The 22217-nt window shown below is 41.3% G+C and overlaps 1 protein-coding gene across 1 annotated transcript in view; it reads left to right on the plus strand.

Moving 5' to 3' along the window:
- SCARB2 (scavenger receptor class B member 2) overlaps window positions 1–22217 on the plus strand; it is an 80684-nt gene that overhangs the window by 51191 nt on the left and 7276 nt on the right. Inside the window, exons 6-10 of the mRNA XM_035004763.1 lie at window positions 3409–3528; window positions 6830–6999; window positions 17748–17866; window positions 19204–19277; window positions 21847–21898. Coding sequence (XP_034860654.1) covers window positions 3409–3528; window positions 6830–6999; window positions 17748–17866; window positions 19204–19277; window positions 21847–21898 — 535 coding nt within the window. The remainder of the gene's footprint in view (window positions 1–3408; window positions 3529–6829; window positions 7000–17747; window positions 17867–19203; window positions 19278–21846; window positions 21899–22217) is intronic.

Genomic DNA, 22217 nt, shown 5'->3' on the forward strand with positions numbered 1-22217 from the left:
AAATCTAGTTTGTCTCATATAACTATGGCTAGTCCAGTTTTCTTTTGATGTCCATTAGCATGATAAATTGTTCTCCATCCCCTCACTTTCAGTCTGCAGGTATCTTTAGGTCTAAAATGAGTCTCTTACTCTTAATCTTAGGAAACAAACTGAGGGCTGCTGGAGGGAAGGAGGGTGGAGGGATGGGGTAACTGGGTGATAGACATTAAGGAGAGCATGTGATGTAATGAGCACTGGGTATTATATAAGACTGATGAATCACTGACCTCTACCTCTGAAACCAATAATACATTATATGTTAATTAAAAATAATAATAATAAATAAATAAATATAAATATACAACTACAGAGGAAATAAATATCACATGCATAGAAAAAATAAAGTAAAACAAAATAAAATGAGTCTCTGGTAGGCAGTATATTGATGGATCTTGTTTTTTTCATCCATTCTAATACCCTGTGTCTTTTGATTGGCACATTTAGTCCATTTACATTCAGAGTGATTGTTGATGATATGAATTTAGTGCAGCTGTATTACCTGTAAAGTTGGTGTTTCTGGAGATCTTGTCTGTTCCTTTCTAGTCTTTGTTGCTTTTGGTCTTTCTTTCCCACTCAAAGAGTCCCCTTTAGTATTTCTTGCAGGGCTGGTTTAGTGGTCATGAACTCCTTTAGTTTTTGTTTATCTGGGAAACTCTTTGTCTCTCCTTCTATTCTGAATGACAGCCTTGCTGGATAAGGTATTCGTGGCTGCAGATTTTTCCCATTCAGCACATTGAGTATATCATGTCATCTCTCTGGCCTGCCAAATTTCTGTGGACAGGTCTGCTGGGAACCTTATGTGTCTACCCTTGTAGGTTAGGGTTGTTTTTTTTTTTTTTTCCCTCACTGCTTTCAGGATTTTTTTTTCCTTATCTCTGTATTTTGCAAATTTTACTATGATATGTCTTAGTGTTGACCTGCTTTTGTTGATTTTGGAGGGAGTGCTCTCTGCCTCCTAGATTTGAATGTCTGTTTCCTCCCCCAGATCAGGGCAGTTTTCAGCTATAATTTGCTCAAATAAACCTTCTGCCCCTTTTTCCCTCTCTTGTTCTGGGCCTCCTATGATACGCATGTTATTATACTTTATGGAGTCAGTGAGTTCCCTAAGTCTACATTTATGATCCAACACTTTTCTTTCCATCTTTTCAGCTTCATTATTTTCCATAATTTTATCTTCTATATCACTTGTTTGTCCCTCTGCTTCTTCAGTTCTTGTGGTCATTACATCCAGTCAGTTTTGCATTTTGGTTATGGCATTTTTAATTTTGGCCTGACTAGTTTTTAGGTCTTTTATCTCTGTGGTAAGGGACTCCCTGATGTCTTCTATGCTTTACTCAAGCCCAGCTAGTATCCTTATGGATTGTTGTTTTAAATTCTGATTCAGGCATATTACTTATATCTGTGTTGATTAGATCCCTGGCCATGACTGCTTCTTGTTCTTTTATTGGGGATGAACTCCTCCATCTTGGCCTTTTGTCTGGGTCTCTGTCTTCTATGGGTTAGGAAAGCCTCTTATGTTTCCTGCTCCTGAGAGTAATGTCTATATTAAGAAGAGCTCCTTTACTGTCCAGGGCCTGGCGCTTCGGGAAGTGTTTCTGGTGCATGCTGCATGCACTCTGCTGTTGTGTTTTGGCTGCTCTATCCCTCAGGTCAGGCCTCTGCAGAGTTTCTCCTTGCCTGCAGTGGGGAGTGTTTGGACCTTGTCCAGTGTGTGGTGAGCTTTAACTAGGTGTGTTTTGTTCTGCTTGTTAAGAGAGGCTAGATCCTGTTTCCCCTAGAGCTGAAGGTTTGCACTGCTCTGTGGTCAGTAGACTTGGTGGGTGAGGGGATTTATGCTGGTCTTCTGGGGGAAGGGCCCCTTGCTTCTCTGGCTTTCGGGCACCCTTGCGCTGGTTCAGAAGCACCTGCAGAGCGCAGGGGAGTGGGGCTTGGGGTAAGCAGCTCAAGCCTCCACTGCGGTGCTGCTCGCTGAAGTCTGTCCGTGCTGCTGAGCAGGGGTAAAAAGAGCATCAGCCTGCTGCCTCATCCCCAAAGGGGAATTTGCACCGCCGTTGCTCAGGAAGCCCTCCCAGAAGAGCAAACACTCTCCCCTCATTTGTCCCAGGCTTCCCTCAGACCCTTGCTTTCACCCTGTGTCTGAGCCATCTGCCCATCTGACGGCGCAGAACTCCTGTGTCTTAGCTCAGGCCCGCCAGCTGGTTTTCAAAACTGCAAGTTTTAGGGATCCAGCATAGCATCGACCTGCGCTGATCCTCTGGGGGAGGGTCTTGCCACACTGTGGCTGGTGCCGGTTTGTCCCAGAAGGGCAGTCACATGAATACACAGGGGCTTGGAGTTTATGGTAAAGCGCAGCAAAAAGCCCACAGCCAGGTTAGCGGCCCGCAGCAGACATCTCTGCTCCTATGCTAATGAATTGGACAGATCAATGGCACCCGCTGGCTCTTCTGTCCCTGGAGAGGCAGTGCCACCTCTCCCACGTGCACTGCAAGAAGGGGGACTGTCTCTCCCAGTGGGACCCAGGGGATCTTCCGACCACACTGTCTGCTCCCGGGCCTCTGCTCTTCTTCTCCACAGGAGCACCTCTGTACCCACCAGGCTTCCCCCAATGATCGCATGGACTTCTAGAACTTTAGTCTCTGAGCTCAGCCACTTGTAAAAACTTGCAGTAATCAACCGCTCTCGTTTTCCACGTCAGTGGTTTTAGGGAAGTGTTTTTCTTGTGTGATAACCTGTACCCTGTGCCCTCTCTCTCTCTCTCTGTGATCGGGGGCTCCCTCCCCTCCATAGCACTGGAGATTCTTTTCTCCCCCAAATCACGTCTCCGCATCTCGTACCTTCCACGACGTGGCCTCTTTTCTCCCTCTAGTTGTGCAGTTTGTTCTCTCAGTCCTCAGATGGATTTCCTGGGTGCTCAGAATGATTTGATATTTATCTAGCTGTGTTTGAGAGACAAGGCAATCATAGGTCCTCCTACTACTCTGCCATCTCAGCTCCTTCCTCAAGAGCTGAACATATCTATCCTGAGCTCTCCTGTCAGTGGGCTAGCTCCAGACAAGGCTATTGTTCATGCTACATTGAATCACTATTTTAATAAAATGGGTATTTCTAAACCTCTACATAGGATACTCTTTTTTGCAGGAAGGAAAGAGGGATTTTTGGACGTTGCCTCTATCAGAATTGATTTGGGGATCAGGTGCCTACTCTGACCCCTGTTGATCTAATTCTTAACCAGCATCCCCCCTGTGTCTGAGTATGAATAAGATTCTGTGGGTAGCTGGCTCCCAATTAAGGCCTGAAAAGTCCTGACCACCTGAAAAGATCTAAAATCAAATGTGATAGTCTATTCTTTCTTGTGCTTATCAATTACAGGTCCCTTGACTGGTGGACAACAGAAAAGTGCAATATGATTAATGGAACAGATGGAGATTCTTTTCACCCGTTAATAAACAGAGAGGAAATTCTTTATGTCTTCTCATCTGACTTTTGCAGGTAAGAACTTTCCACATAAGTTATTTGACTGCAAGATGACCAAAAGGGTGAGGAATGTAAGGAGCTACCCTTCATAGGCCTGGACATCTCTGCTTAATCAGTGACAAATGCTGGGGCGCCTGGGTGGCTCAGTCATTAAGCGTCTGCCTTTGGCTCAGGTCATGATCCCAGGGGCCTGGGATCGAGCCCCGCATCGGGCTCCTTTGCTCAGCAGGGAGCCTGCTTCTCCCTCTGCTGCTCCCCTTCCTTGTGCTCTCTCTCTCTGTGTGTGTCAAATAAATAAATAAAATCTTTTAAAAAATATCATTGATGAATGCTGATGTCATATTGAGAGACAGTGTGGCATACTGGTTCAAGGCACGGGATCCAGAGCGTGACTGCATTGGTTGATTTGAACACCAGCCCCAACACTTAAAGCTGTGTGACCTTGGGAAAGTTATTCAGCACTTCGTGCCTCACTTTCTTCATGTGTCAAATAAAGATTGAAATTGTTGCCTACCTTGGGAGTTGTTATGAGGACAAATGCGTTACTGTTAGTAAAATACTTCGCCCAGGACTTGTCAAACAGTAAACAAAATTAAATGATGGCTCTGAGTTATTATGATATGCTCTGTCAAGCATGATACTTCACCTGGTCTTCCAGTCAACAGGTAACCTCTACACAGAGGATAAAGCAAACTGTTGTCCCTAGTTCAGAGTTTGTAGGCATTTGCTGAGCTGTCACCTTCCCTTAGATCATACCTGCTGCCACTTGCCTTGTGAGCTCTCCCTCTCTCCCGCCTGCTCCTTCATGATTATGGCTCCTGTCTGGGAAGAAGGCATCCTGCTCTCCATCCTGATTCCCGTCCCCTCATCAGCTACTGCCTGTCTCCGCCCTTCACCCTCAAACTGCCTGAATGAATGGCTGACTCATACCATCTCTACATCCTCCCTACTTACCCCGACAAGCCTTTTCATGAAACTCCTTAAAGTCCCAAGTGACTTAGTCGCATTTGACACTGTTGATTCAATATGCTGAAGAATGGCTGTTCTTCTGGTGTTTCATAGCTCACATAATCGCACCGCCTACCCAGTCAGCCCTGCCAGGAACAGTGGTGGCATTATAAATCTCCCTGCTGTCCTGCATTGACTCTGCTACCAGATGCTGGGATGCCTCCTCAGGAAGAGCTCTTGCATCGGCCCCCACCTCTCCGTCCCTGCTGCTTTGCCATGCTTCCCAGCCGTCCCAGCGCCCCCACAGACTACCACAGTCCCTCTCTGGCTGGCTGCCCTCGCCCATACATATTTGTGGGAGGACAGAAGGGTCAGAAAATGCATTTGAATGCAGCAAGTGAAACAAGGCCACCTAGAAGCACCATAGGAGGCTTTTTGAAAGATTTGGTGCGGAGGAAACATGTTTTTATCCGACACGAGCACTCTTTTAAAAAAAATATTTATTTATTTAATTGACAGAGAGAGAGAGACAGCAAGAGAGGGAACACAAGCAGGGGGAGTGGGAGAGGGAGAAGCAGGCTTCCCGCCGAGCAGGGAGCCCGATGTGGGGCTCGATCCCAGGACCCTGGGATCATGACCTGAGCCGAGGGCAGTCGCTTAACCAACTGAGCCACTAGGTGCCCCCGACACGAGCACTTTTGAAGGGCCATTTGGCAATGTTTAGTAAAGCCGAGGATGTGCAAACGCCATGGTGCCTCACTGTTCTGCATCAGTTCCCTGGCCCAGAGAACCCTTGTGTAGACCTGTAAGGAGACTTACACGGAAAAGTTCATTGCAACATGGTTTTAGTAGTGGAAAATTGGAAGCAACCTACGTCTCTGTAAAAAGGAGAATATAAATAAATCGTGGTGTATTCATATGATAGAATACTGCATAAGATTTAAAATACAAGAACCAGACAATGTAATGTTATAAATCTTAATAATGTAATATTGAATGAAGAAGCAAATTACAGGAAGAGAATATGGCATACTGTTTTATATAACATTTAAAAATAGCAAACCATGCCACACATTGTTTATGAATGTGCACATTTGTGAAAGGATTAAGACCTGCAAGGGAAGGATAAACCCCAAGTTCAGGACAGTGGTTACCTCTGGGGACTCAGAGAAGGACTGGAATCAGGAGTGTTATACAGGGGTGCCTGGGTGGCTCAATCGTTAAGCGTCTGCCTTCGGCTCAGGTCATGATCCTGGAGTCCTGGGATCGAGTCCCACATCGTGCTCCCTGCTCAGCAGGGAGTCTGCTTCTCCCTCTCCCTCTGCCACTCTCCCTGCTTGTGCTCTCTTGCTCATTCTCTCCTTCTCTCTCTCAAATAAATAAATAAAATCTTTAAAAAAGAAAGAAGTGTATACAGAGAGCTGCAGTTGTATCCATACTATCCTTTTTATTTATCTGAGTAGTATTTGTTTTAAAAGGTATTTATTATGGTATTTTCTCTACTTTTCTGTTTGCCTAAAATATTTTATTTAGAAAATGCTATAGGGGTGGGACGTGAGTAGAAGGCAGCTCCCATGTGATTCACAACCCTGCAAGAGACGTGTCCCGCCTCTGGTTCAAAGATGAAAATAGCCAGACCCAGAAAGCAGTTCGCTTTGGCCTTCAACTGAAGGGCTGAGGGATCACTTGAGACAGTGTATGTGAAAGTGCTTTCGTCTGTCGCTCAGGATGTGCAAATACAAGGGTGGTTAGTAGTACATGGGACCACTGTTTGAAACTCCGTAGGGACTGACGCCAAAATTACGTCAAACTCCATTGAGATAAATGACTGAAATAATAAACATTGTAATAAATTCCAAAATGGAAACTATTTTTACTTGAGGGAAATGGGTATCAAAGTATACATTCAGATCAAATGTCTGGCTAACGGGGCACGTTTCAAGCACTTACGTATCTACCTGGCCGAGCCCTTTGCCACCTTTTCTGCTTCTGCTTTGCCTCTGCCCTACCCTTGCTTCTGCTTCGGCCACACCGGCACGTGTCCGTGCTGGTCTGGACGACTCTTTTGCTTCTTTCCAGGTGAGTCTCTGTCCTAAATGTCCTCTTTATTTTCTACCACACATTTTTTTCCCTTGGCCTGGTTTGGCTGTTACTACAGTTGCTGCGTCTTAAATGTCTTTCATGATAATTCCTCTTCTGCACCGAGTGGTGTGAGTTCCTTTCAAGCTTTCTTTTGCATCTTCATCTCCCACCTATACCCCATCAACTTTAGCCACGTTGTGCCTGAGAACGGTTGTTAACTAACTGGTTCGGGGCAGATTACACTGACCAGAGCCCACACTGACTTTTCCTCCTTACTTCCTACCAGATCAGTGTACATAACTTTCAGTGACTTCGAGAGTGTGCAGGGACTGCCTGCCTTCCGGTATAAGGTGCCTGGAGAAGTACTAGCCAATACCTCAGACAATGCCGGCTTCTGTGTGCCTAAAGGAAACTGCCTGGGCTCAGGAGTTTTGAATATCAGCATCTGCAAGAATGGTAAGAGCTCAGGGAAGGGACAGGATTCTGTGTGTCTAGAATGCAGGATTAGTGTTCTTCAACAAAGAATGCTGTCAGCCCAAATGAAAGAGTGATTCTGACTTTTTTTTTTTTAAGATTTTATTTATTTATTCATGAGAGAGAGAGAGAGAGGCAGAGGGAGAAGCAGACTTCCCGCAGAGCAGGGAGCCTGATGCGGGACTCGATCCCGGGACTCCGGGATCATGACCTGAGCCGAAGGCAGACGCTTAACCATCTGAGCCACCCAGGCGCCCCTGATTCTGACTTTTCAAGAATAATATTTCACAATATGGTTATAGGATGATAAAAAATTAGTGGCTTTTCTGTATTGCTTGTTTTTTTAAACAATTTAAGGTATAATTAACATATAACATTGTATTAGTTTCTGGTGTACAATATATTTGTATATATTGTAAAATGATCACTGCAATAAGTATGGTTAACATCCGTCAGTCACCATACATAGTTACAAAACCAAGTCTTGTGAGGAAGACTTTTACTTACAAAGTCTGGTGATGAAGACTTTTAAGACCTGTTCTCTTAGCAACTTGTAAATATGCAATGCAATACCATTAACCATAGTCACTATGTTGTAAATTACATCCCCGTGACATTTATTTTATAACTGGAAATTTGCACCTGTTGACCCCTTTCATCCATTTCTCCCACCCCAACCCCACCGCCTCCAACAACCACTGATCTGTTCTCTGTATCTGTGAGCTTAGCTTGTTGTTGCTGTTGTTTTTAAATTCCACATGTAACTGAGATCACAGATATTTGTCTATGTCTGACTCATTTCACTTAGCATAATGCCCTCAAGATCCATCCATGTTGTTCCACATGGCAAGATTTTCATTCTTTTTATGGCTGAATAGTATTCCACTGTGTGTGTGTGTGTGTGTGTATACACACACATACCACATTATTTTTTCGTTCATCCATTGATGGACAGTTAGGTTATCTTCATATCTTGGCCATTGAAAATAATTCTGCAATGAACATAAGGATGCATATCTTTTCAAAAATTAGTTTTTGTTTTCTTTGGATAAATACCCAGAAGTAGAATTGCTGGATTGTATGGTAGTTATATGTTTAATTCTTTGAAGATTTTATTTTTATTTATTTATTTATTAGAGAGAGAGAGGGAGGTATGCGTGTGAATGGGAGGAGGGCAGAGGGAGAGGGAGAGGGAGAGAATCTCAAGCAGACTCTGCCCTGAGCGTTGAACCTGATGTGGGGCTTCATCTCACAACCCTGAGATCATGACCTGAGCCGAAATCAAGAGTGCGACACTTAACCAACTAGGCCACCCAGGCACCCCTATTTTTAATTTTTTCAGGAATCCTTAAATTTTTTTTTACAGTGGCTGCACCAATTTACATTCCCACCAACAGTGCAAAAGTGTTCCCTTTTCTCTGCTTCCTCACCAACAACTGTTGTTTCTTGTGTTGTTGATTTTAGCCATTCTGACAGGTATGAGGTAATATCTCATTGTGGTTTTGATTTGCATTTCCCTGATGATTAATGATGTCGAGCATCTTTGCATGTACCCATTTGCCATTTGTATATCTTTGGAAAAATGTCCATTCAGATCCTCTGCCCATTTTTTAATTGGATTGTTTGGATTTCTTGCTATTGAGTTGCATGAGTTCTTTATAATAATATTTTGGATGTTAACCCCTTACAGATACATGATTTGCAGATATTTTCTCCCATTCAGTAGGTTGCCTTTTGGTTCTATTGATGGTTTCTTTTGCCATGCAAAAGTTTTTTAGTTTGATGTAGTCCCACTTGGTTGTGTTTGTTTGTTTGTTTGTTTGTTTGCTTTTGTTGCCTTTGCTTTTGGAGTCAGATCCAAAAAGCCATCACTCAAGACCGATGTCATGGAGCTTACCACCTATGTTTTCTTCTAGGACTTTTATGGTTTCAGGTCTCATATTCAAGTCTTTAATCCATTTTGAGTGAAGTTCTGTGTATGGAATAAGATAGTGGTCCAGTTTCATTCTTTTGCATGTGGTTGTCCAGTTTTCCTGACACCATTTATTGAAGACTCTGTTCTTTCCCCATTGTATATTCTTGGCTCCTTTGTGATAAATTAATTGACCAATGGTGCATGGGATTTATTTCTGGGTTTTCTATTCTGTTCCACTGACGTATGTGTCTATTTTATGCCAATACCCTACTATGTCTTTATAATATAGTTTGAAATCAGGGAGTGTGATGCCTCCAGCTTTGTTCTTCTTTCTTAAGATTGCTTTGGCTGCTCGGGGGTCTTTTATGCTTCCACACAATTTTTAGGGTTGTATATTCTATTTCTGTGAAAAATGCCATTGGAATTTTGAGAACGATTGCATTGAATCTGTAAATTGCTTTGGATAGTATGGGCATTTTAACAATATTAATTTTTCCAATCCATGTCCATTTATTTGTGTCTTCTTAAATTTCTTTCCTCTTATAATTTTCAGTGTACAGGTCTTTTACCTCCTTGCTTAGATTTATTCCAAGGTCTTTTATTCTTTTTGATGTTACTATGATTGGGATTATTTTCTCTTTCTTTTTTTTTTTTAAGATTTTATTTACTTATTGTCAGAGAGAGAGAGAGAGCATAAGCAGCGGGAGGGGCAGAGGGAGAAGCAGACTCCTGGCTGAGCAGGGAGCCCGATGCGAGACTCAATCCCAGCACCCTGGGATCATGACCTGAGCCAAAGGCAGGTGCTTAACCAACTGAGCCACCCAGGTGTCCCTGGGATTATTTTCTTAATTTCTCTTTCTGAGAATTCATTATTAGTGTATAGTAACACAACTGACTTTTATATATTGATTTTTTTTTATCTTGCAACTTTACTGAATTTGTTTATTAGTTCTGGCAGTTTTTTGAAGGAGTCTTTGGGGTTTTCTACATATGATATCATGTCATCTGCTAATAGTGACAGTTTTACTTCTTCACCAATTTGGATGCCTTTTATTTCTTTATCTTGCCTAATTACTCTGGTCAGGATTTCCAATACTATGTTGAATAAAAGTGGCGAAGGTACGTATCCTTCCCTTATTCCTGATTCTAGAGGAAAAGCTTTAACCTTTTCACTGTTGAGTATGATGTTAGCTGTGGGCTTGTTATATATGACCTTTATTGTGTTGATATATGTTCCCTCTATACCTACTTTATCATGAGTTTTTATCATAATGGATATTGAATTTTGTCACATGCTTTTTTCTGCATCTGTTGAAATGATCATATGATTTTTTATCCTTCACTTTGTTAATGTGGTATATCATGTTGATTGATTTGCCAGTGTTGAATCATCCTTGCATCCCTGATGTAAATCCCACTTCATTATGGTGTATAATCCTTGTAATGTATTGTTGAATTCAGTTTGCTAATATTTTGTTGAGGATTTTTGCATTTATGTTCATAAGAGATATTGGCCTAGGGGCGCCTGGGTGGCTCAGTTGGTTGGGCGGCTGCCTTCGGCTCAGGTCATGATCCCGGAGTCCTGGGATCAAGTCCCGCATCGGGCTCCTGGCCTGGCAGGGAGCCTGCTTCTCCCTCTGACCCTCTCCCCTCTCATGCTGTTTCTCTCTCTCTTGCTCTCTAATAAATAAATAAATAAAATCTTTAAAAAAAAGAGAGAGAGAGAGATTGGCCTATAATTTTCTTTTCTTGTGGTGTCCTTGTCTGGTTTTGGTATCAGGGTCATGCGGGCCTCATAAAAATGAGTTTGGAAACGTTCCCTGCCCTTCTATGTTTTGGAATACTTTGAAGGATTGGTGTTAATTCTTTGAGTGTTTGGTAGAATTCACCAGTGAAGCCATCTGATCATGGACTTTTGTTTGGTAGGAAGTTTTTGATTACTAACTCAATCTCTTTACTAATAATTGATCAATTCAGATTTTCTATTTCTTCATGATTCAGTCTTAGAAGGTTATGTTTCTAGGAATTTATCCATTTCTTTTAGGTTGTTTGTTGGCATATAATTGTTCATAGTAGTCTCTTATGATCCTTTGTATTTCTGTGGTATTAGTTGTAACATCACTTCTTTCATTTCTGATTTATTGATTTGAGCTCTCTTTTTTTCTTGATGAGTCTTAGCAAGGGTTTGTCAATTTTATCTTTTCAAAGAACCAGCTCTTAGCTTCATTGATCGTTCCTATTATCTTTTTATTCTCTCTTTCATTTCTTTCCACTCTGATCTTTGTTATTCCCTTCTTCTTCTAACTTTGGGCTTCATTTTTTTCTTCTGTTTCTAGTTCCTTGAAGTATAAACTTAGGTTATTTGAGAATTTCATGTTTCTTGAGATGGGTATTTATCACCATGAACTTCTGCCTTAGAATTCCTTTTGCTACATTCCATAAATTTTGGTATGGTGTATTTTCATTTTCATTCATCTCAAAGTATTTTTTGATTTCTCCTTTGATTTCTTTTTTGACTCATTAGTTGCTCAGGAGCATGTTGTATAGTTTCCACATATGTGTGAATTTTCCAGTTTTCTTCCTATAATTGATTTCTAGTTTTATACCATTGTGTGTAGGAAAAAAATGCCTGACATGATGTCAATCTTTTTAAATTTTTAAGACTTGTGGCCTAACATATAACCTGTCCTGGAAAATGTTTCATGTGCACTTGAGAAGAAGGTGTATTCTGCTGCTTTTATATAGAATGTTCTTTATATATCTAAGTTCATCTGGTCTCATGTGTCATTTAAGGCCAATGTTTCCTTTTTGATTTTCTGTCTGGATGATTTATCTGTTGATGTAGGTGGAGTATTAAAATCTCCTGTTATTATTGTTTTGCTATCTATTTCTCCTTTTAGGTCTGTTAATATTTTCTTTATATATTTAGGTGTCCCTATTTTGGGTGCATAAATATTTACAAATATTATATCCTCTTGTTGGATTGATTCTTTTGTCATTATATAATGCCCTTCTTTGTCTCTTATTACAGTCTTTGGGTTTTGTTTTGTTTTTTTTTAAAGATTTTATTTATTTATTTGAGAGAGAGACAGATAGTGACAGAGATAGCGAGAGAGAACACAAGCGGGGAGGAGAGGGAGAAGCAGGCTTCTGCTGAGCAGGGAGCCCAAGGTGTGGCTCCATCCCAGGACCCTGGGATCATGACCTGAGCCAAAGGCAGATGCTTAACTGACTGAGCCACCCAGGTGCCCCTACAGTCTTGGTTTTAAAGTCTATTTTGTCTGATGTAACTATAGCTACCCCAGTTTTCTTTTGATTTCCAGTTACATGGAGCATTTTTCCCTCCATTTACTTTCAGTCTGTTTGTGTCTTTACATCTGAAGTGAATCTCTTTAGGCAGCATATGGGTGGGTCTTATATTTTTATCCATTTGGCCACTCTGTCTTTTAATTGGAGAATTTAGTCCATTCATTTAAAGTCATTATTGAGGGCCACCTGGGTGGTGCAGTTGGTTGAGCATCCGATTCTTGGTTTCAGCTTGGGTTGTGGTCTCAGGGTCATCAGATTGGGCCCCTCTGTGCTGAGCACAGAACCTGTTTGGGGTTTCTCTCTCCTTCTGCCCTGCCCCCCCCAACACACACACTCTGTCTCTCTCTCAAATAAATAAATCTTTAAAATATAAATAAATAAAGTAATTATTGGTAAGTATAGACTTATTGCCATTTTGTTCATTGTCTTCTGGCAGTTTTGTAGTTCCTCTGTTCCTTTCTTCTTCTCTTGTGTAATGCTTCTTATTCCTAGAATGTCACTTTGTGTTCTTTCTGGGTGGTAGTTTAGAAGTCTTAATAGTAAAAATAGTTCATGTTTACCAAGCAATTATGTAGTCATTGTTCAGCTAGTCATTATTCTAAGTGGTTTACATATATACATTAGTTAATACGTGTAAATCATTAACTGATTTCATGTTCATAACAATGCTAAAAGAGAAAGTGGAGAACTTGGTAATGAGAAAGTACATATCTTGTTAAAAATTTATGATGAGGGGCACCTGGGTGGCTCAGTCGTTAAGCGTCTGGGTCCTGGGATCGAGCCCCGCGTCGGGCTCCCTGCTCCCTGGGAAGCCTTCTTCTCCCTCTCCCACTCCCCCCTGCTTGTGTTCCCTCTCTTGCTGTCTCTCTCTCTGTCAAATAAATAAATAAATAAAATCTTTAAAAACAAAAAAATTTATGATGATTCAGGGGTGCCTGGGTGGCTCAGTCAGTTAAGCATCTGCCTTTGACTCAGGTCATGATCCCAGGGTCCTGGGATTGAGCCCCATGTCGGGCTCCCAGCTCAGCGGGAAGTCTGCTTCTCCCTCTGCCTCTGCCCCTTCCCCGACTCGTGCTCGCTCTCTCGCTTATTCTCTCTCAAATGAATAAATGAAATCTTAAAAAAGAAATTTATGATGATTTCAAAACAGAGTTAATTTTATACCCTGACTGCAAATTTCCCAGTGTCTCTAAATGTCTGAGCTACGCTGCTCCTTTCCATGAATGAGGCAGAATTATTGGGACGCCTGGGTGGCTCAGTTGGTTAAGTGTCTGCCTTCGGCTCAGGTCATTGGGATCGAGCCCCGCATCGGGCTCCCTCCTCTCCCTCTGCCTGCCGCTCCCCCTGCTGTGCTCTCTTGCAAATAAATAAATAAAACCTTTAAAAAAAAAAATGAGGCAGAATTATTGGTGGTACAACTGACAAAAGCATTTTCTTCTTCTTGAGAACTAACTTTAACAATCCTCTGTTGCATAATTATTCAGAGTGCTCTTACTAGATAGGCATCCAGAGGCCTCTTTTTATAATCGTGGAAAGCAGGGCTCAGAGAGGGAAAATGATTTTTATAAAATTCTTATCTCTGAGCAAATCCCTGCTAGAACATAGGGTCTGCTGTGATACTTCTTAGGCTATAATTCCCCTTTAAAGTTTCCTTTGAGAAATTTTGTAACCCCTCTTTCCTGAATAAAGTTGTCTTTACTTCCTGAATAAAGTAATGTGCTAGCTTTTGCCCTCTTATCTAATTTGCTTGAAAAAAAAAAAAAATCTCCTTTTGAGGTAATCTGAAGTCAGCAGTATACCTCCCTATTCCTTCTCTCCCAGGGCAGTGGCTCCTAAACCTGGCCCTGCGTAGGAATTATCTGGAGAGTCATTAAAAATCTATGTCCCAGGGCCCACATACCAGGGCCCCAGAACCTGTATTTTTAACATGAGCTCCAGGTGATTCTCATGAAGATGGTACCTACTATTTGGGAACCACTGTGCCAGGGGACATGGCACCCCTCCCTGGAGATAAGACCAACGGTAAATGGGAACAAGTCCCTGTTTCTGACCTCTCCGGCTTTCTTAGTAGATGAATGGTCCTGAAATAGTGCCTGGTCCACTCAGTCCAGCTGCCTCTGGCTCAAGGCACCAATGTGGACATATTTTTTCTCATTGTTTTGTTAACGTTCTGCTTCCTCAAGAAGTTGATGTCAGAATCAACAAAGATTCTATTTGGCAACTCAACCTCTTGCTACAGTCCTTTTCCTCTTGCCTGTTTTGTACTCCCAGATGTGGACTGAAAAGTTCAGCTCTCTGGAATTATCCTCAAGTGTTTTGAATTTCCCCAGAGAACATTTTGGATAGTGGGATGAGTGAGTGTTCTGGAGTCAGGTAGATCTGGGTTTGATTCATATTCTGTTTGGCAACACATTAGCCAAGTTGATTAAGGAGGTAGACCTCAGTTTTCTCATCTGTAATATGGGGGTTGATGATAACTTCCTTGGAAGGTTGTGTGAAGGTGAGAGATTATGTATATAAAACACTCAAGACAGTGTCTGGCCCTTATTACGTTCCCAATAAATCTTTAAAAATAACACTTTAAAGATCATTGTAGATCACAGAGAAGGAAATTATGGCTTTGTGAAACTGTTTAGTGAACAGAAATTATGGCTTTGTGAAACTGTTTAGTGAAACAGAATACATGGATGTGACAGATAATATGTATCTTGAGCATGGCTGGTAGATATGTAAGCAGATCTAAATTACTTGGCAACAAGCTCATTTCTCCAAATGTATGTTTCCCTTGTAGCAATTATTGGATCCCTCTCTCTTCAATAGCACGATCTAGAATAGGTTTCTTTTAATAACTTGTTTCCCTATGTGTTCCTTTTTTAAAAAACAATCTTATTAAAGTATATTTGACATACAGTGTTCTGTTAGTCTCAGGTGCACAGCATAGTGATCTGACAATTCTGTATGTTAATACATTCACCACAATAAGTGTAGTCACCATCTGTCACCGTACAACATTATTACAATTATTGACTATATTCCCTATGCTGTGCTATTCATGTCTGTGTGACTCATTTATTTTATAACTGGAAGTTTGTACCTCTTAATCCCCTCCATCTACTTCACCCAACTCCCCCAGTCACCTACCCTCTGGCAGCCACCACATTGTTCTCTGTCTTTATAAGTCTGTTTCTGTTTTGTTTGTTCATTTGTTTTGATTTTTAGATACCACAAATAAGTGAAATTACATGGTGTTTGTCTTTGTCTGACTTATTTCACTTAGCATAAGACCCTCTAGGTCCATCCATGTTGTCACAGATGGCAAGATCTCATTCTTTTTTTATGCCTCAGTAATATTCTATTGTATATAGATACCACATCTTTATCCATTCACCTATTGATGACACTATCGTAAGTAATGCTTCACTCAACATAGGGGTGCGTATTTCTTTTCAAATTAGTATTTTCATTCTCTTTGGGTAAATAGTAATAGGATGACCAGATCATATGGTATTTCTATTTTTATTTTTTGGAAGAAACTCTATACTATTTTCTACTGTGGTGATACCAATTTACATTCCCACCAACAGTACACAAGGGTTACTTTTTCTCCACATTCTCATCAACATTTGCTATTATAAGTGGTCTTTTTTTTTTTTTAAAGATTTTTATTTATTTATTTGACAGAGAGAAACACAGCGAGAGAGGGAACACAAGCAGGGGGAGCGGGAGAGGGGGAAGCAGGCTTGCAGCTGAGCAGGGAGCCCAATGTGGGGCTCAATCCCAGGCCCCTGGGATCATGACCTGAGCCGAAGGCAGCCGCTTAACCGACTGAGCCACCCAGGTGCCCCATAATTGGTCTTTTTGATACTAGTCATAACAGCAGGCGTGAAGTGATATCTCCTTGTTTTGGTTTGCATTTCTCTGATGATGAATGATGTTGAGTATTTTTTCATGTGTCTGTTAGCCAACTGGATGTCTTCTTTGGAGAAATGTCTGTTCAGGTCCTCTGCCCACTTTTTCAACAGATTATTTGTTTTTTCAGTGTTGAGTTGTATAAGTTCTTTATATATTTTGGATATTAATCCCTTATCAGATATACTATTTGCAAATATCTCTTCCCACTCAGTAGGTTGCCTTTTTCTTGTGTTGATGGTTTTCTTTGCTGTGCGAAAGGATTTTGTTTTGGTGTGGTCCCAATAGTTTTTGCTTTTGTTTCCCTTGCCTGAGGAGACATATATGGAAATATGTTGTTAAGGGCAATGTCCAAGAGATTATGTTTGTTTGTTTTTTTTCTAGGAGTCTTGGGGTTTCAGATCTCATAGTTAGATCTTTAATCTGTTTTGAGTTTATTTGTATATGGTATAAGAAACTGGTCCAGTTTCATTTTTTTTACATGTAGCTGGCCAGTTTCTCCAACATGATTTATTGAAGAGATTGCCTTTCCCCCCATTGTATGTTCTTGCCTCTTTTGTCATAGATTAATTGACCATGTAAATGTGGGTTTATTTCTGGGCTCTCTATTCTGTTCTGTTGATCTGTGTGTCTGTTTTTATGCCAGTACCATACTGTTTTGATTAATAAAGCTTTGTAGTATATCTTGAAATCTGGATTTTGATGCCTCCAGCTTTGTTCTTCTTTCTCAAGATTGCTTTGGCTATTCAGGGTCTTTTGTAGATTCTTACACATTTTAGGATTATTTGTTCTAGTGCTGTGAAAAATGCTATTGGTCTTTTGATAGGGGTTGCATTGATTCTGTAGGTTGCCTTGGCTATCATGAACATTCTCTATTTGGTTCTTAAAATGAATAGGGAAGAAAATAAAAGAAAAAAAGAGATCATGTGGGCAGACCTTGATCTAGTCAAATGCTGGGCAGATAGAATGACCAGGCAAAGTCTTAAAAAATTCTGTAACAACATAGTCAGGAGAAGAAAGCCTGTCTTATGTAAACAAAGAAAAATAGAAAAACAGAAAAGCAGGCAAAAAAAAAAAAAAAGTCCTTTTTACTGGTAGAGATTTGCAGTTGAAACAAGTGCTTTCAGATGAGACATCTGTCATTCAGTTAGAATTCTGCCTTTGTCACCTTACAGCTGGATGTACCTGGGTCTGTTTTTTTTTTTTTAACTCCTGTGAACTTCACTTTCCTCAAATGCAAAATGAAGTTAATAGTTCTAACTTAATAGGGCTACTGGGAATGTTAATTAAAATAATGTGTGTAAACCTTTATATTTCATGGGTGAATAAATACTGAAGAATATATAATTTAGCCATGACTTCAGTTTATATGGTGGAATAAAATAATGTTAGGGTAAATGAGATGTCAGAAAATGAAGTATAAATCCCAAACTCGGAGGTGTCAAATGGAATTTTAGCCTGCCCCGCTCCCCCACCCAAGTTTACTTACGTATAGAATTTCCCCCTCTGTAGGAACCAGGTTTGTGGGCAGGAACTTTAATTTCATCTTGGACTTTCAAGAACCACATCGTTCATTTCTGTTTTCCTTAAAATGCAGGTGCGCCTATTATTATATCTTTCCCACACTTCTACCAAGCAGACGAGAAGTTCGTTTCTGCTATCGATGGTATGCACCCGAATAAGGACTATCATGAGACATTTGTGGACATTAATCCTGTGAGTACACACATCTTCCTGGTAAAAGCGTGGATTTTATTCTGTCTACACAGTGTTTATTGGTTTAGTCCTTAGCATTGTTAAAATACTGTCTTCCTTTCATATACACATTCAAGGGGAGAAGACTCAGCTCAGTGCATGTGATACCTAGTTGCACGGCCTTACAGGCTGAACTCTGTGGCTCTAATAGGCAGAAATAGCAGCAAACCTGCTTTAACAGAAAAGCACCTATAAACACTGCATCACTGGAACAACTGAGATTGAACCCGTGTAACCTGGTCAGTGTTCCGTTGGCAGCCTTGGACTTGAGCGTATATGCGTTCTCCCACAGGCAGACAGATCAGCAAGGCTGAAGACATACATTCTTTTTTTGCTTACTGCCAGGAATGTTTTGGTTGAAATTTAAATATATGTATTAGCTTCAGTTACTTTTGGCAAGCCTCGTTCTACAGGCACTTCTGAGAGTTTATTGTATGATATTAATTTAAAAGGCATTAGATATACATATACTTTAATCCTGTTTTCAAAGAGGAGATAAACTAAAACCACATGAAAAGGAAGGGAATAGCATTTCATAATGTGAGAGAGCCTCTCACTGTAGGAACCGAGGTAAAGGTCAGATATCTTCATTCTGGGGATTTTGAACACATGGAGCAGTAAAGAAAAAGCGAGAACAGTCTTTTACAGCACAGCAATTTATGGGCACTTCACTCTTGTATCTGAGAAATCAATGGTCTTATCTTTTTGTGAAAAAGATCAGGTGTTTCTTATCCCCCTTTTCTCTCTTAACCTTCAGTCAGTTCCTCTTCCTCAGCAGAACTGAGGGCAGGTGCTTGTCCCCGAGGGCTGGGTGCAGTCCCTTAACCTCGGTGCAGAGGCGAAGCGGCCATGGGGAGCCAGCAGCCACAGCTGCTTTCCCGGCTTTGGGCGGGGGGAGGTCCTCACCATCCTGGGGACCACTCCCTGGCTCAGAGCTCCCTCCTGCCAGGGTCGCCTAGGGCTTCGCTCTCCGAAGTTGCAGCATCCTGGGTGCCTGCTAGAAATACCGATGTCAGGCTTCACTCCAGACCTGCTGAATCAGAATGTGGATATTCACAAAGTCCCCAAGAGCTCACACGCATATTAAAGTTCGAGAAACACTGGTCCACCAGGCACCCGACCACATCCGCAGTTCTCATTCTGTCGGAGGTCAGGCTTCCCTTGTCCTCCCTTCCTCTCAGACATGGTAGCCGCCACCCTGGCTGTGAGCACCACACAGAAACGCTGCCCTATTGAGAAAAACTGTTTGTGGTTTTAATAAGCCCTAATGTTTCCTTTTTTGCTTCTCTGATTGGCAGTTGACTGGAATTATTCTCAGAGCCGCGAAGAGGTTCCAGATCAACGTTTATGTCCAGAAGTTAGACGACTTTGCGTAAGTTTTACCTCTTTCGTCAGAGGCAGCGGGTCGTTTTGCTGCATTGACTTTCTGGTGGGGTCGATGTCAGGAGACAGCCCATTAAGTCTGCTCACTCCTGCCCTTCAGGGATGAGGCGTAACCGGCATTCGCATAGGCTGCCTTGGTCTTGGAATTTACTTATTCTTTGTCACCAAACATGTATAGCGTGCTTTCCATGGATCACACATTGTTCTAAGTATTTTACACACAGGAACTCATTTATTCCTCACAGTTAGGCTGTGTTAGCCCCATTTTACAGATGAGGAAACCAAGGCACAGAGAGGTGAGGTAAGGCTACAGAGTCTGCGCCTCTCCACGCTGTGCAGCGTTGTCCTTGCCACGACTCCGGTCTTCCCACTGCGCCCACCCAGCGCCAGCCACGGGCTCCCAGGCGGGCAGCTAAAATAGGCTCCTGAGTCCAGCCCTTCCTCCCCAAACTCCATCTAAAAACCACCACTTAATTAGGATTACTAATTAAGGATTACTTAATTAGGATTACTAATAGTCCTGCTCAGACTTTTCAATAGGAATTTTTTGGGTATGAGAAAATGCTTATGACTTAATGTTAATGAAAAAACAAGTTGCAAAACTATACATAATATCATATATCTATTCTTTCTATCTATCTATCTATCCATCTATCTGTAACACTTGGCTCCCCCATCAGATTTGCAGATTTAATCCCACATGTCACGGATCTTTCTAGAAAGTAAATGTGGTTTGCAAGAATGCATTTTGCCACCCCTGTGCACATTCCTGAGGCAGTATAAATTAGTAGTTAAGACCTAGAGCCTTAGAATCAAAATGAAATTACAATCCTGGCTCCACCTTTTACTCATGTTGGTCCTGGGCAAATGACTCTGAGCCATAATTTCCATGTCTTAAACCTGGGACAGTGATACCTACTGCATGAGACTAGTGTGAGAATTAAATGAGATAGTGTCCCCCAAACACCGGGCACAGAGCTGGTTCTTGGTAACGTGCTCTGAGCTCTAGTGAAGACAATACTTAGTGGCCTGGTCATAAAACATTCTGAGGAGGGGCGCCTGGTGGCTCAGTTGATTAAGCATCTGACTCTTGATCTCCGCTCAGGTCTTGACCTTAGGGTCATGAGTTCAAGATCCGCGTTGGGCTCCGCTTGGAGCCAAAAAAACCATTCTGAGGAGTGGCAGCATTGTTCAGCTGGCTGTGGCCATCCTTCTGATAACTCTTAATAGTAATCATTTTGATGAATTTGCTCTCAGCATCTTGTGTTTTCATAAAGCTTGGAATTGTTGACCTGACAGATTGGAATCTAACTTCTGACTGATAAGTGTTTGCAAAGATAACTAAGAAGTCTTTATAAGTTCTGGGTAATTTAATGGAGTAAGTGTGCTGGAATTTTCATATAAACTTATCTCTCCAGGGGGGCACCTGGGTGGCTCAGACGGTTAAGCATCCATCCGGCTCTTGATTTCACCTCAGGTCTTGATCTCAGGGTTGTGAGATCCAGCCCTGCATAGGGCTCCGCGCTCAGTGGGGAGTCTGCTTGTCCCTCTTCCTTCCCCTCTGCCCCTCCCCCCACTCATGCAACTTATCTCTCCAGGCCAGTGTGCTATCATAATGAGGATGCCTATAAAATAATCTCAGATAATTTTCTTTTATCCAGGTATGATTGACATACAACATTATATTAGTTTCAGGTCTACAATATAATGATTCAATATTTATATGTATTGCAAAAGGATCAGCCCAATAAGCCTAGTTATCCATCACACTAGGTTCAGATGTTTTTTTCTTGTGATGAGAACTTTTCAGATGTACTCTCTTAGCAACTTTCAACTGTGCGTTACAGTATTATTTACTATAGTTGCCATGCTGTACATTACATCCCTATGACTTACTTGTTTTATAACTGGAAATTTGTACCCTTTGACTCCCTCCACTCATTTTGCCCAACCCCCAAGCCCCAACTCTGGCAACCACCAATCTGTTCTCTGTGTCTGTGGGCTTGTTTTTTTTGTTTTTTTTTTTTGTTTTAGATTCCACGTATAAGGGAAAATATACAGTATTTGTGTTTCTCCATCTGATTCACTTAGTGTAGCGCCCTCAGGGGCCATTCATATTTTCACAAATGGCAAGATTGCATTCTTTTTTATGGCTAAATAGTATTCTAGTGTGAATATATACCATGTTTTCTTTATTTATTCATTCATTGATGGATACTTTGGTTGTTTCCATATCTTGGTTACTGGAAAAAATACTGCAATGAACATAGGGGTGCATATATCTTTTCGAGTTAGTGTTTTTGTTTTCTTTGGCTAAATATACAGAAGTGGAAATGCTGCATCATATGGTATTCTGCTTTTAATTTTTTGAAGAACCTCCATGCTGTTTTCCACAGTGGCTGTACCAATTTACCTTCCCTCCAACAGAGCACAAGGATTCTCTTTCATCCACATCCTTACCAACACTCACTACATTTTGCCTTTTGATACTAGCCATTCTAACAGGCATGAAGTGATATCTCATTGTGGTTTTGATTTGTCACCTTTTGTCTTTATAGTGAAACGGGGAACATTAGAACCCTGGTTTTCCCAGTGATGTATATTAATGAGGTAAGTTCTGGGAGGGAGCCATGGGTATATTTTACTTTTGAAAGCTTGGGAAACTTCCATTTTGATGTCTACTATTGTAGCTATGTAATTTAAGATGTGAGAAAGGGGGAAAGGTGATTTTTAAAAACCTGTTTGTCCTCAGAAAATGTCTGTTTATATGTTTACGTGAGGCTGCCTGAGATTTGTTTGAGATTTGAAAATGACAAAAAATTTTCTTTCTCAAGAGCATGTTTTGGGTGAAACTCTTTCTGGACAGCTGGTTATGTAAGAAACAAAATGCAGAGGTAAATGGAGCAATGGCAGACACTGTTGAAGCAGA

This window comes from Mirounga leonina, unplaced genomic scaffold (genome assembly GCF_011800145.1).
Source record: "Mirounga leonina isolate KUSES-001 unplaced genomic scaffold, KU_Mleo_1.0 Mir_129, whole genome shotgun sequence".
NCBI classification, from domain to species: Eukaryota; Metazoa; Chordata; class Mammalia; order Carnivora; family Phocidae; genus Mirounga; species Mirounga leonina.